The sequence below is a fragment of the Argiope bruennichi genome, chromosome 11, assembly GCF_947563725.1.
Source record: "Argiope bruennichi chromosome 11, qqArgBrue1.1, whole genome shotgun sequence".
NCBI classification, from domain to species: domain Eukaryota; kingdom Metazoa; phylum Arthropoda; class Arachnida; order Araneae; family Araneidae; genus Argiope; species Argiope bruennichi.
In genome coordinates this window covers 10,184,445-10,199,411 of record NC_079161.1, presented here as the reverse complement: position 1 = coordinate 10,199,411, position 14,967 = coordinate 10,184,445, and the positions used below count along the sequence as shown (strand labels likewise).

General features: G+C 33.4%; 1 protein-coding gene across 1 annotated transcript in view; it reads right to left on the bottom strand.

The window, feature by feature from the left end:
- The window catches only part of LOC129957472 (multidrug resistance-associated protein 1-like), a 94,326-nt gene that overhangs the window by 12,910 nt on the left and 66,449 nt on the right, over positions 1-14,967 (bottom strand). The window contains exons 24-26 of the mRNA XM_056069793.1: positions 12,660-12,859; positions 5,575-5,698; positions 753-854 (exon numbers count right to left, since the gene is read on the bottom strand). Coding sequence (XP_055925768.1) covers positions 753-854; positions 5,575-5,698; positions 12,660-12,859 — 426 coding nt within the window. The remainder of the gene's footprint in view (positions 1-752; positions 855-5,574; positions 5,699-12,659; positions 12,860-14,967) is intronic.

The window sequence follows — 14,967 nt, the reverse complement described above, 5'->3', positions numbered from 1 at the left end:
AAAATTCAAGCATGCGTATTGTGTTCTGATTGTTGACAACTATTATCAACGGATGATTCTTGATTTAAATTATTTTTAGGTTCGTTGCATGCGCTTGTAATTAAATTTTATTTATGTTAGTTATATATGTTTTGTATATGCTTATAGTTTTAAGTCCATCGTTTTTTAAGTAGTTTTTTTAACCCGTTTTCAATCGATTATTTTAAACGATTCGTTTTATTTTCTTAGTGTTTGGTGCTTTAAAAATTAAACATTGTTAGTTAATTGATCTGCTCATGATGAATCTGGGAAAATTTTGTTGACAAATTCTTGAAATATTACATAAATTAAGAAAGATATTCTTTAGTGCCCATAAGGTTTGAACGATGAGTGACTGTTTTCAGTAATCATATTACAAAAAAATACTTTGTTTCAGTAAAAAATATTATTATATTAATTGCAGATTAATCTTTTCCACTATAATTTAAATCATAAATTCTACGGGAGCTAACAGAAAATTAGAGAGATACATATCACGTTATGACAGAAGGCCTTTATAATATTATGAGTGAATTATACGACTTTCAAAACTTGAAGTTTTAAAATATTTTGATGAAGAAGCTATTAAAGTAGGAATTGCATAAAATATTTAATTATTAAAATTTTAACGATCATTAAGATTGGCGAACCGGCTGGTCGCCAAAGGCGGCTAGTTTATATATAAAGAGAGAGAAAAGGAGAACGAACATAGATAGACTAAGATGACTACAGACCTCTGGTGTCAAATGAGAATATTCATGTATCCTTTCAACTGATATCATCTGAGTTTCCATTGCAGTCCAGTGCCTCACGAAGTTCGACAAACTTTCCGTCACCTAAAGAAGAAAGATATTTTTTTGCAGAGCTTTTGAAGCTCTTAAATAAATCAGGATCCATATTTTCATTTATTTAAAGATACATATTTGAACACATATATAATTGGAAAATAGGATACAACAAAATATTTCCTTCTCAAATATTTGAGAAGAGACGAAAGACGCGCAGATTTAATAGCAGCAAGTCATTATTTCGATCATTTAAGCCTTACAATAATCTCGAAATCTGGACACCAGACTACACCTTCGGCTCTAGAGCTCAACCTTAGATTTTAATACTACTACTACGCATTTTTAACTATTTACTCGAACTACGCATTTTTAACTATTACTAACTATTTACTCAGACTGTACTATAAAAAATAAAAATTGATACTTTAAAGGTAAAATTTTAATAAAAATAGAATATTATAAAGAATAGTCATTTTAACACTATAAAACACCGATTTCTGATATTATTATTTTTGAGAGCTCTCTGCCGCCAAATCTTATCTGTTCATGTAATTCTGTTTGTAATAATTATTTTTTTTGTATAATTATTTATATGCCAAATGCTATAATGAATGCAATTAATAGATGGTGCTACATGTACTCTCTAAACTGTATAATTTGAGAGCAAGTGGCGAGCACCTTATTTCTGTCACTTCTGTGTCTGCTCGATGTTAAACAAGTGCCATTTAGCACCTCTCGCTGGTTGTTAGCGGTTATGTTAAATGTGAAATGGTATGTGTTATGCGACTTTCGTCCATTTTAAAATGTGCGTGATGTCGAATTGAAAAAATAAATAAGCAAAAGGCAACTAAGAATGGCTCATTAGATAAAAACACATTCAACCAGTTATATATCATTTAACCATATCTCCTCAGAAAAAAAAGTTTTAAATAACATCAAGAGATTTAATTAGCTTATGAATCAGATAATTTGTAGATGCTTTTATTTAATATTTCAGTCAAAGTTTTATATTAATACTAGCAGCCTTTGGCGACCAGCCGGTTCGCCAGTATTACCGCTCGCTACAATTTTCAATTAAATATTTTAAGTAATTGGTCTCTTAATAGATTCTCAAACAAAACATTTTTAATCTTTAAATTTTGATAGTCATATAAAACTTATACTGTTGTTTAGATCGTTTCGTTCAATTTACTATATATATTTTGCTAATTTGTTGTCATTTCCGATAAAACTTCAACTTTAATTTAAAGTGGAAATGCTGAAATTGCAATTAATGTAAAGATATTTTTTAATGAAACCAAGCATTTTATTTTATTTATCATTTTTGTTGTTATTTATTTTTTATTATTATTATTGAATATGAGTACTGCAAACAGAATCGTTCGGTATTTAAGTCTTATGTGAACTACAAAATATTTTTCATAATTTATGTAATATCTCAAAGAATAATTCAACAAAAATTTCTCAGATTCAGCATAAAATTCAGTTTTTAGTTTTGCTTTCAAAAGTATTGAAATGAAATCAATAATAATATTTTGTTCCGGCCTATAAATATATTTCAAAAATTATGAAGTCTAAATTTAATGCAGTGAGGTATCATATTCTGAGAAATATTCTGGGCATACCAAATTTTAAATAAATGAATGAATGTTTCTATTTTCCACGATCAACTAAGACTTATTTATGAAGTTTTGAATGTTAAAAATTTAGAAAAACTCAACATTTTCATAATCTTAGGCCACTTAATCTTGAGAAACCTGCGCCCTGATTGGCGTATTTTCTTTGAAGCGATCGATGGAAAATCTAAAATTATTCTTTTTTTATTGAATAGTGATATTCAAATTTTCATAAATCAGTCAGTTTAAGTGATTGATTTAGTTGACTGGAAATTAACTCTTTTTATTTAAAATATTAATGTTTCAAGAACATTTTGTTATTCGTGATTTCCACAGCAGAAGCTTTATGTAAAATCAAAAATTCGTTATTAGAGAATTTATTGAATCAAGTTACATAAAATATAATCATTTTCCATTTGGACCATTTTAGCAGATCTGTGTCTTATTAAAGGTTTACAAATTAGCAGTGTGGCCCTGATTTGAATGGATATCCTGTTCATATTAAACAAAACTTGCCTTAAAATAAAACTGATTTGTTGGATTAATAATATAGAGAGTGTAAAAGATCATAAAATAATTTTTCTCGAATTTATTTTTTAGAAAAAATAATATTTTATATTTGTTCCCTTTCCTACAGGCACGTGCCTAAAATTATATTTTTGCAGATTCCATTTCCAAAAAGATTTAATTTATTTTTAATTGGAGCTTTAATCAATTGATGGCAACACTTTGAAAAAAGCTAATTTTTTCCCATGAAGGCGAATCGTGCTCGTGCAGCTTAAATTTTATTTTTATTTTGTACGAAAAAAATTGTTGAAAAATATAGTTAAAATATTTATTTAAAAATTCATTAAAAATAGAAATTTAATTTTAAGGTTAAAACATTGGTATCATTTAAAAGATAAATTTTTGATCTTTAACTTCATGTAAAAATCTTTTTTGTGCGGTAATATTTTCGGACGTTATAGCAGAAACACGCCAAAATTTCGCTTAATTTTTAAATAAATAAAATTCTAATTAAAAATTCGAAAAAATAACCCCCAGGTGCACTTTCCCGGCCTCCAAGGTATACACGTGCCAAATTTGGTAGCTGCAGGTTGAATGGTCTGGCCTGTAGAGCACCAACACACACACACACACACACACACACACACACACACACACATTGAGCTTTATTATAAGTATAGATTTGTTGAATGCCACAAAAGGAAATAATATTGAGTTAATTTTGAATGAAATAATGATAAAGCCAGCACTTATTCACTGTGATAAACACCTATTTGGCTAGAAGTAATTTCAGTGCAGTCCTTGAGTTGTTTCATAGAAACAAATTTCATAAAATTAAGTTCACATAAAGTGAGGTCATAAGTTTATTGTGATGTTTGATCTTGATATATACATAAGAAGAGATTATTTTCATAAGTTTAAGCATTTATAAAGGGAAAATATTCTATTGTTTAATCATCGACTTTTTGGAATTCTTCTTCACACGTATTAAGAATTAATCATATGTATTTCTTTTTTTAATCAGATTTAAAGAAGGAATCGAAGTTTCAATCAATTTTTTTTCCAGAAACGGGCAATTTTTCAGATTCTTGAAAAGATCGAACGATTGTATCTTAAAAACTATTAAATTAAAAATTATAAATTTAATTTAAATACTATAAAAATAGTTATTAAATAATAAAAAAACCTGTTAAAATTAGTTATCTGCATGACTGAATTTCATAAATTACTGTTTGAATGACGAGTTACACCTCTGGGTACTTCTGTATCACTATCCAATGCGTCATCTGGCCGGTAAGAATTTAATATTTTTTTCCCAGCTCAGAAGAACTACTTTTACTTGTTCTGTTAATTTTTCTTATTTTGTTCCTTTTTGTATAAAATGATGCCAGGTTTATACTCGGCCAGTTATAAGACGGCAAGTAGGCAGCGCATGCGTAGAAAGGGATTGATTTATATTTGCCGCAATTTCGTAAGATAGACTCAGACATTCCATGCTTGATTATAAATTGCCATTTTAGCGCCAATGCATTTTTCTTTTTCACTGCATATAGTATTAAAATGACGGATATTTACACAAAGAAACAGTGTAAAATAAAAAAAAAGGCCAACTAACCTATATTTGGAAAACTACAGAACAGATATAGCAAATAAAATGAAAAAACAAAAATACAACTTTGCATCAGAAAGAACAAAGAGCAAAAAAAATGTCTGAATTAATCTATGATAAGTGATCAATTTTTTCTCCCCCAAAAACGGCTAAATTCTACAAAAGCATGCGCAGTAAGAAAAAAATACAGTACAGTGGCATATTGTTGTAACTTCGGGGCAATTACTTGACGTCGACCGAACAGCATTTTTCAGCTTGCGCATGCGCTGCCTACTGGCCGTCTTATAACTGGCCGAGTGTAAATCCACGTTAAATCTATTCTTATTCTTATTAAAATGCCGTAACGTTTCTTGAATCTCTGAACATTTAAGTGGAGGAATCAATCCATACCCCCACAAATCCTATTAAGACTGCGATTTTATACTTAAATTGACAATTTCAGCTATTTCCAACTTAGATTGGTTCAAACCAATTTTGAATCAATTTCTTGATTTCAATCTACTTCGACTTACATTTTTTTTAAATAGATTTTCGGATTTATCACCTTTCAGTTTTCGTATAAACTTGGGAAGCAACATTCCCTTATGCCCTTGTGGTGAATTGCATATAAGCCAGTAACAGCGCTTCTACCCAAACAGCTGTTTTGGTATAATCGGATCGTTACTGGACTGCTAACCAAAAGGTCCCAGGTTCTATCCTCGAGCATCCCTTAGCGCCTCACCCTCTATTTATATATATTATCAAAACTAATTTCTTTACTTGGCTTAACACATATCCTATGTCACAGATATGGAACTTTTTCTTAAATTGATTACAATATGTTAATATTAACATTTATGAATTCAATAGTATTATAATACTTTTAATCAAAATATGAAATAGAAAAATAACTTTTTGCATCAAATATGATATTGTTTTGCAATATTATTTAACATTTCGATTTTGTTAGCGTTGTATTTTTTGATATGAATTTTAAATGGTCATTTAAAAAAAATAGGAAAGAAACCATAATAATAAAGAAATAACAGCTTCTCACACTTAAAGCGTAAGATAAAGTTAAGCCAACTATTGCTGGACTGTATGTTCTTTGAGCCACAGAAAGCAAAGCTGTGATGAATACAACTATATTGCCAATGAACTGCAGATGGATCCCCATCCACCTGAAAAATAGGGTTGCTTAGAAAAGGTTATACAATATTATTTTTGAAAAATTTCTGAAATATTCAACAGCTTAAAAAATATCCTTGAGTACGGAGAACGCCCTCTCGTGGTAAAAAGAATCAAAATGCTCCCAGCAAATGAAATAACAAAATTTCATTATTTATATGAAATAAAATAACAATAATACACTGACGGGAAAAAAATCCTAACACCAAGAAAAAAAATATTGTAGAGTATTGAAATTTGGGCAATGCATTTGTCAATTAACATGTTTAATTGATTAAATTTTGAAGATCACAGGTTAATCTAAGTTCAAGAAAATGCTTTGCAAATGTGAAATGCTGTTACATTAATAGCCGGTGTAACTTCCAGAATTTTGAATGCAAACCTGCAAACGCGCATGCATTGTCTCATACAGGTACCGAATGTCACTTTGTGGTATGAAGTTTCATGCTTGTTGTACTTGTTCTGTCAATACTGGAACGATCAGTGATGGCTGCGGATGATGCTGGAGTTGTTCTCCAACGATGTCCCATATGTGCACGATTGGAGACAGATCTGGTGGTCTCACAGGCCAAGGTAACATGTTAATACTCTGTAGAGCACGTTGAGTTACAATAGCGGTATGAGGGCCAGCGTTATCCTGTTAGAAAACTCCCCCTTGAATGCTGCGCATGAATGGCAGCACTACAGGTTAAATTACCAGACTCACGTACAAATTTGCAATCAGTGTGTTTGGGATAATCACAAGAGTACTCCTGCTGTCATAAGAAATTGCTTCCCAGACCATGACTGCAGGTATTGTTTCAGGGTATCTAGGCCATAGACAGTCCGGTTGCAGGCGTTCTCCTGGCCTCCATCTGACCAAAACACAGCCATAACTGGCACCAAGGCAGAACCTGTTTTTATCAGAAAACGCTACAGATCTCCAATGAGCTCTGGTTTGACACCACTAGCGTCGCGAACGGGAATGGTTGGAGTTAATGGAATCATGTTACCGGGCGCCTGGCTCGGAACTGTCCGTGAAGTAACCGATTTCTAACAGTTCGTTGTGTCACTGTGGTATCAACTGCAGCTCGAATTTCTACCGCAGTCGCAATACAGTGCGCCACAGCCGTATGCCGAATACGGTGGTCTTTCCTCAGTAGTGCCACGTGGCCTTCCCGGAACACGGTCTTCTTCAGGCAGTCAAATCCCTTGACCATTGTTCCCAACAATCATGCACATTGAATACATTCCAGCCAAGTCTTTGGACAATATCTCGGAAAGAAACTCCACCTTCTCGTAGTCCTATTACACCTCTCTCTCTCTCAATACGTCAACTTTCAAAGGTAAATAACCTCTTCAAACACGGGGAGCTGTTAATAATGGCCTCTTCGTCTTTTTAAAAGCATTCTTGGCTAACATCAACTCAATACGTCAACTTTCAAAGGTAAATAACGCTCACGAATTTTATAGCAAGCATTTAAAGCAAGCCTCATTTGCAAGTTCTGAGTGGCGTTACTAGCGCCACACTTATGCACGAAGCGCGCAGTTTGAATAGATGTCATCTTTCAGATGTATAAACACGCCTACCAAATTTTGTTTATTTAACACAAGTATTTCTTGGTGTTGGGATTTTTTACGTCAGTATAACATTAATATTCGAGAATAAATACTGTTAAAAGAAGATGAAACATTGCACCGATTTCAAAGTATTGTAGAAGCTACACATATACAGGGTACCCCTGGATTATTGGAACAAATTTTAAGGGGAAATAGGAGACATCACAAGGATTCAGATTTATACAACAACCCATGGTCAGGAACGTTGTGGGAAAATCGTATGGCAAGTACAAGAAACGAAGAGATACAAGATTAAGATAATTCTGAAATATTTATCGGTCAAAGATATTGCATGTGCTGTGGTAGATTATATATGAAAATGTTACCAAAGATGTTCAAAGTTTCCACCGTTGCTAGCTATGCCTGCTTTACACCGTCGGACCATGGATTTGCGGACGCGCTTAAATACACCTGGATTTTGTTGGATATCCGTAACAGCACAGACGATTGTTGAGACCAGATCCATTTCGGATTCTACAGGTACTGCGTACAAAAAACTTTTCAGTGCACTTGAAAGAAAGAAATTCATGCTGATTAAATCAGGTGAGCGTGATGGCCAGGTATCCGGTCCATCACGCTCAATGCATTCTAACCAAACACCTGATTCAAATGATCACGAATACTATGCTTATTACCACGTAATGATCCATGTAAACATCCGGTGATCTGGTGCATCTCTCTGTGGGTACTTTTCGCGATGCAATCTTTCTGCTGCTCGTGCATTTCCTTCCGCCAATCCGTAAATCAGGTGCATATCTTCCAACTCAGTGTTCGTAAAACATTCCATACTCCTCTGCTAGAGATGACAGCTCAATGACTGTAGCAATGCAATTCTGTTTCCTCCAATGCTCTTGTGAACCGTGCCACTTACCGCAGAATGAAGACGTTTCCAACCAAGGGTTGCTATGCAAATCTAAATCCTTGTGATGTTCTTTATCTCCCCTTAAAGTTTGTCCCAATAATCCTGGGACACCCTGTATAATTACAACAATTCATGAGATTGAATTTGTGAATATTCAATAACGGTATAATATTTTCATTCTGCAAAAGTGTTGTCAATTCAAATATTTTATCATCTGTTCTCAGTGCTCTTTTGCGGTTGGCTAATTGTAGCACATGCTGTTTTCTCAAAAGCACCCAATCAGAGAGCATTCAAAATAAACAAATGATTAAGGCCTAGGGAGCTCTTATTTTGGAATAGGACAGGCCGTGATATGAGAGATTTTTTTAAGGCGCTTTCATATTTATTTAATTTTTACTCTTCATTAGAATTACGAATATAATGTACTCTGATTTGATCACATTAAAAGTGAATGTCATTTAAAAACCCTATTCTTAGATTTTTTCCCCCTATTTTCCAAATTCTCTCGCAGATGAATGTGACCGAATATTTTTTATAGCCATGACTTTGTTATAAGTAACAGGATTGATAGATTTTTCTTAATGACACAGAATGACTAAATAAAACATCGCAACAACAATAGGGAAAGAAGATGTTATACGCAAGAATTTGCTTGCTTAGAAGTGGTGACACTGAGATTGCCTCCCATCTTCTGTCATGGATTATTAACACTGCTTTCAGTAGCGCAATTTCAACAAAATAGTGTAGTTCCATATGAACCAATTTTCAATACCAAAGATGAAATGAAAGAAATAAAATAACAGAGAGTGACGATAATTCATTGTGTGAGTAAGATAATTGCAAGCGAAGTGCGCATTTTAAGTATTTTATGTGAAAATTACATTTAGATCAGTTCGTATAAATAAATATATGACAATATGGTGTAGTCATAAACTGACTACTCTGACCAGCCCGAAGGCACACGAAATATCTGAATGACCGGACTGCCGCAACAGCAACACCGGCAAGAGTCCTAAGGGCCATAACTCGCTACGATACAATCCCTCCCTTAGGAAGTGTCTCGTCATCGATGGGAGGAGTCAGACCCCCACCTTTCCGTGTGCACTTCAGTAGGGATGACGAATATTTTACAAGCGGTTATTAAGTAACTAATATCAAAAAGGCACAAATACAAGTGATCAATACTTTTCAAAGAGGGGTGTGATTCAAATCCTTGATACGATCTTACTGGTGATATTTCGATTACAGGTCTTGGATCACGATATAAAGTAACGATCGATACGATCTGTCCAATGGAAGCTCTCGAATTAAACAGAAAAGGAGAAATCTGTGAATGGGTTGAAAAGTGAACAGACCGGTTATTCTTTGAATTATCGTATCATTAAATTGCATATCACTGAAATTTATCGGAGCAGTGACTTCACTGGAAAGTGTGATGTCGCTACTCCACTTTCCGATATCCGCATTTGAGGATAGAGATGCATAATCCACAATTTTTTTGAATAACAAATAATTTTGCTTTTGTTATTTTTAAATATTTGTTCCAAATATCTGTTATTTCAATCATATTATTAATTAAAAAATTATTACTTAATATTAAATATAAAATTTATTAATTGTAATTAATACTTAATTTACTAATTTAAGTAATGTGTGATTGAATTAATTTATCTAGTTCAGCTTACTTCTTAAATTTGATTATTTTCAAAAATATTTATTTAATTTCTTTATTGGAGTAAACCATTTTCTGAAAAATTTGAATTAAATATATATGTTATTTCTTTAAATTGTTTAATTTAGTTCTATATTCTACCAATACATAGCGACAGCAGTAAACGAAATATATGTAAAGTCAAGTCACAAGCAATTAAAAATGATTTGTATGGAATAGTGCATCATCAAATGTGAATATCGGAAAGTCAAGGTTACTCTCATGAAGTGGAGCGGCGACTTCACACTTTCCAGTGAAGTCACCTCTCCAATAAATTTCAGTGATATGCAATTCAATGATACGATTATTCCAATAACCGGTCCGTTCACTTTTCAATCCATTCACAGATATCTTTTCTGTTTTGTTCGAGAACTTCCATTGGACAGATCGTATCGATTGTTACTTTCCAGTGAAGTCACCACTCCGGTAAATTTCAGTGATATCGTATCCATTGTTACTTTCTATCGTGATCCAAATAGGGATGACGAATATTTTAACAGCGGTTATTGCATAACCAATATCAAAAAGTCACAAATACAAGTGATCAATACTTTTCAAAGAGGGGTGTGATTCAAATCCTTGATACGATCTTACTGATGATATTTCGATTACAGGTTTTGAATCACGATAGAAAGTAACAATCGATACAATATCACTGAAATTTGCCGGAGCGGTGACTTCACTGGAAAGTAACAATCGATACGATCTGTCCAAAGGAAGCTCTCGAAAGAAATCTGTGATTGGATTGAAAAGTGAATGGACCGGTTATTGGAATTAGCGTATAGTATCATTGAATTGAATATCACTGAAATTTATCGGAGCGGTGATTTCACCGGAAAGTGCGAGGCTTCACTGGAAAATGCGAAGTCACCGCTCCACTTTACGGGAGTGACCGATATTCGTATTTGATGATGCACTATTCCATACAGATCATTTTTAATTGCTCGTGACATGATTGACATTGATTACATGTATTCTGTTTACTACTGGCGCCATCTATTGGTGGAATATAGGACTAAAGTAAACATTTTAACGAAATGACATATATTTTTAACTCAACTTTTCCAGAAAATGGTTCACTCAAATAAATGAAATAAATAGTTTTGAGAAAAAAAAATAAAATTTAAGAAGTAAGCTGAAACAGATAAATTAATTCAATCACACGTTAATTAATTTAGTAAATTAAGTATTAATTACAATTTACAAATTTTATATTTAATATTAAGTAATAATTTTTAATTAATAATATGATTGAAATAACAGATATTTGGAACGCATATTTAAAAATAACAATAGCAATATTATTTGTTATTCAAAAAAATCGTGGATTATGCATCTCTAGATCCAAAACCTGTAATCGAAATATCAAGAGTAGATCAAGATCGTATCAAGGATTTGAATCACACCCCTTTTTGAAAAGTATTGATCAGTGGTATTTGTGAATTTATGACATTGGTTACGTAATAACCGCTCGTAAAATATTCGTCATCCCTATTTGAGGATACTCTGTTCCATTCAAATCATTTTTAATTGCTTGTGACATGACTTTGCATATATTCTTTTTACTGCTGACGCCATCTATTGGTAGAATATAGAACTAAAGTAAACATTTTAAAGAAATGACATATATATTTAATTCAAATTTTTCAGAAAGTGGTTTACTCCAATAAAGAAATTAAATAAATAGTTTTGAAAAAAAATCAAATCTAAGAAGAAAGCTGTAATAGATAAATTAATTCAATCACACGTTACTTAAATTAGTAAATTAAGTATTAATTACAATTAATAAATTTTATATTTAATATTAAGTAATAATTTTTAATTAATAATATGATTGAAATAACAGATATTTGGAACAAATATTGAAAAATAACAATAGAAAAATTATTTGTTATTCAAAAAATCGGGGATTAAGCATCTCCACACTTCAGGGGTGGCAAGAACCGATCACCATGCCGGAAGCTTCTCATCTTTAGTTACTAGTTGCCTTTCCCCCGATGATTGACAATATGGTGTAGACAATTTTCTCGAGTATAGTTTTATAAATGCTTTATGGCGATAATCAAATTGAAGCCACTAGCAAAAACATTTATCATCTCGAACCAGGCAAGAGCATTTGAATTCACTGACTTGAGCATGAAAGTAGATTAAAATTAATTTCCAATATATTTTGAATGAATGTACTTAAAAACACTAAATATAGCTAATATTTGAATGATTTTCCCTAATTATCCTTTTTGAGTTTAATAATGTCTCACTTTATAATTGTTAACCATTTGTTTTATAAGTTTAAAAAAAACGAACGATACTTTAATAAAAATCATTAAATTGTGCGAAAATGCAGACTATTATTTTTTACGATTTTATACAAAATTATATTCGTATTTTAATTTTTAATACTCAAAATATTGAAAGCAGAACGTCAAGTTGTTAGCCTGTATTTCAGTCTATCATATTTGTTGGCTAAAAGGTTGTGTATATAGTGATTACATAAAAATCCATTAAAAAATCTGATTCTGGAAGCTGCAAATTAGCAATACAGCCCTAAATTAGTACTGTTTTATAATTCTGAAGAAACTCAAGATTTTTTTGTACTTTTAAGTAGATATAAAGTATTATTTACATAGCATTATTTGCATTAGATGATATAATTTATCTGTCACTCACACTCAAATACACGTACGGAAAACTCCTTGAGGAGTTTAACTTCATGATCAAGGAAATCAAATTTAATCAGCCAAAATCAGTTTCGAACGCAATGTATTTATTTTGATAGTTATACCTGCTCAGCATGATGGCCGTGTCGAATACTCGAATGTTGGTATCAATGTTCTTGTTCTGTATCTCGACGATCTCCTGCTGAGATCCGAAAGCGCGAATCGTGCTCAGTCCCTGCACCGTTTCTGAAAAGAAGCTTAGCACAGGAGATTTCGTGGTGGAATGCAGTCTTCGGATTTGACGGGACGTTGCCATGTAGAATATCTGCAAAAGAAAAAAAAATGAAATATAAACTATTCAACACTCTTACAACAACGAAGATTGTTTGCATACATGGTTTCTAATGCTGGGCACATTTGTTCAATTTCAACTGCTGATTTTAGACAGACAAATCTGAGAAACTAAGATTAACAAAGAAAAAAAAAAGCAGAAATTTAGAAAAAAATAAAACACATAAAAAACAATTATTTCCAATAATACGGGTTTTATCACAGTTTCAATGATCATAGAGGGAAAACCGCAGAGTATTGCATATTATAGGGCTTGAAAGGAAAAGAATACTGTTACGAAATTTCCCCAGGTTCGTTTGGATAGTGGGAGTTATATGGTGTGGAGAACGCTCAATCAACAGGCGGCAGTAGAAAATAAAACAACGACGTTTATTTACACGAAGACACACAGGACAGCACAAAGACGACAACTATATACAGCACAGAAGACGATTATCTTCAGCCGAGACGTGCAGCATACACAGCCCCATACAACAAGGCTCTACAATAGCGCACAGCTTAGTTCAGCACTAGCTTGACTCCGTCGCTGCTCCGCTAATCCCTGGAAGGGCAGTTCTTACCGCCGATTCCGACTACTCTTCTCTGTCGCTTCCGACTACTCTTCAACTACTCAATTCACCACTGGTTCACAACTCAATTCACCGTTGACTCCCCGGCAGCTGCAGCTCCTTTTATAGGTCTCAGGAGGCGGGGCTAGAAGCCTCTCAACCAATCAGAAACGTTCGAGGCGTATCTCCGTTCCTACTGGACGGAACGGGAAAATTCTCGATGTTTCGGGTATAATCTATTTTGGCACCAAAGTCGCCAAATTTTCCTCCAAGTTGCCAAATGGTCGCCAAGTTTGTCGCCAAGCCCCGGTACCTTCTATGGAACTAACTATGCTGGGAAGCAGCATCGCAGGTTCGTAACAATAGTTTACAATTTTTTGTAGTGTAAACTGAATTTAACATGACTGTAATAAAATAGAATTTGAGAGAAAACTTGTCACTTCGGATGATCTAGAAAGCTTATAGACATATCTAGCCAGTTTTGTGATGTGGCTTTCTATCTTCTTTACTTTCAAGTGAGTGCAGATATCTCAGTTCTTGAAACACCATTGTTACAATGCAATGAACTGTATTTAGACTTACTTGTATCTTGTTGCTATTAGTTTCAGTTGCCAAATCTTAGATAAAAAATGCGTGCATGAGAATGTGCGATTTTTTTAATAAAAAAAACACATTACTATCAAACGATAATTTCAAATATGAAATTTGCTAAAAAATATTCATTTATATTTCTTGTAAATAAACGAATGAAACTAGGAAAGTTAGGTTTTGTGCATCTGTGAAGGCAACAGTAATGCGCTTTTACGGATTTTTCCATTCTTGTAGCAGATGCCAATGGTCGATACACAGCTGATAGTTTAATTTAGTTTAGTTATTTTAACGTCTCATTTTAAAGCAATACTAGGGCTATTTTCGGATGGAACGCGTCATTTTGAACTGTGGTCAGATAAAGAAGACGACTCTCCAAACTTCCGCACCACAGCAGCGAGCAGATATTTTAGGAAATGGGCATGATTAGATTTCAAAGAGTTTTGAAATATTATCTGAAAACTATGAACAATGTCCTTGTGTTTAATCTGCAGTTAGGCTCGTCTAATCCCAAACGGAAATCGTCATTAAAATTAAACAGGCCTTTAAGAACGAAGTAAAGGGTTAGTTTAGTTTAGTTATATTAACTTCCCGTTGTAAAGCAACACTATGGCTATTTTGGACGAACCTTACAATTTTGGACGAACCTTACAATTTTGAACCATGGTCAGATGACGAGGACGATACCTGAGTTGGCACCCCCTCTCCACACCACACCAGCGGGAGGACGTTTGGCTCTGACGGATTTGACGTGCAACAGACCCCCTTGCATGACGGTTCTTCGGTGGAATCTGGTCTCGATCCTGAGGCCCTACGGCTCACGAGTAGGCAACCAGGCCACCGTGGCACCACGAAGTAAAGGGTATCACTTAAATTAAGAAATGATAGAACCATTTCAAATATGGCAACACATGAGTAGAAAGGAGACCACGTTCTGGCAGGTTCT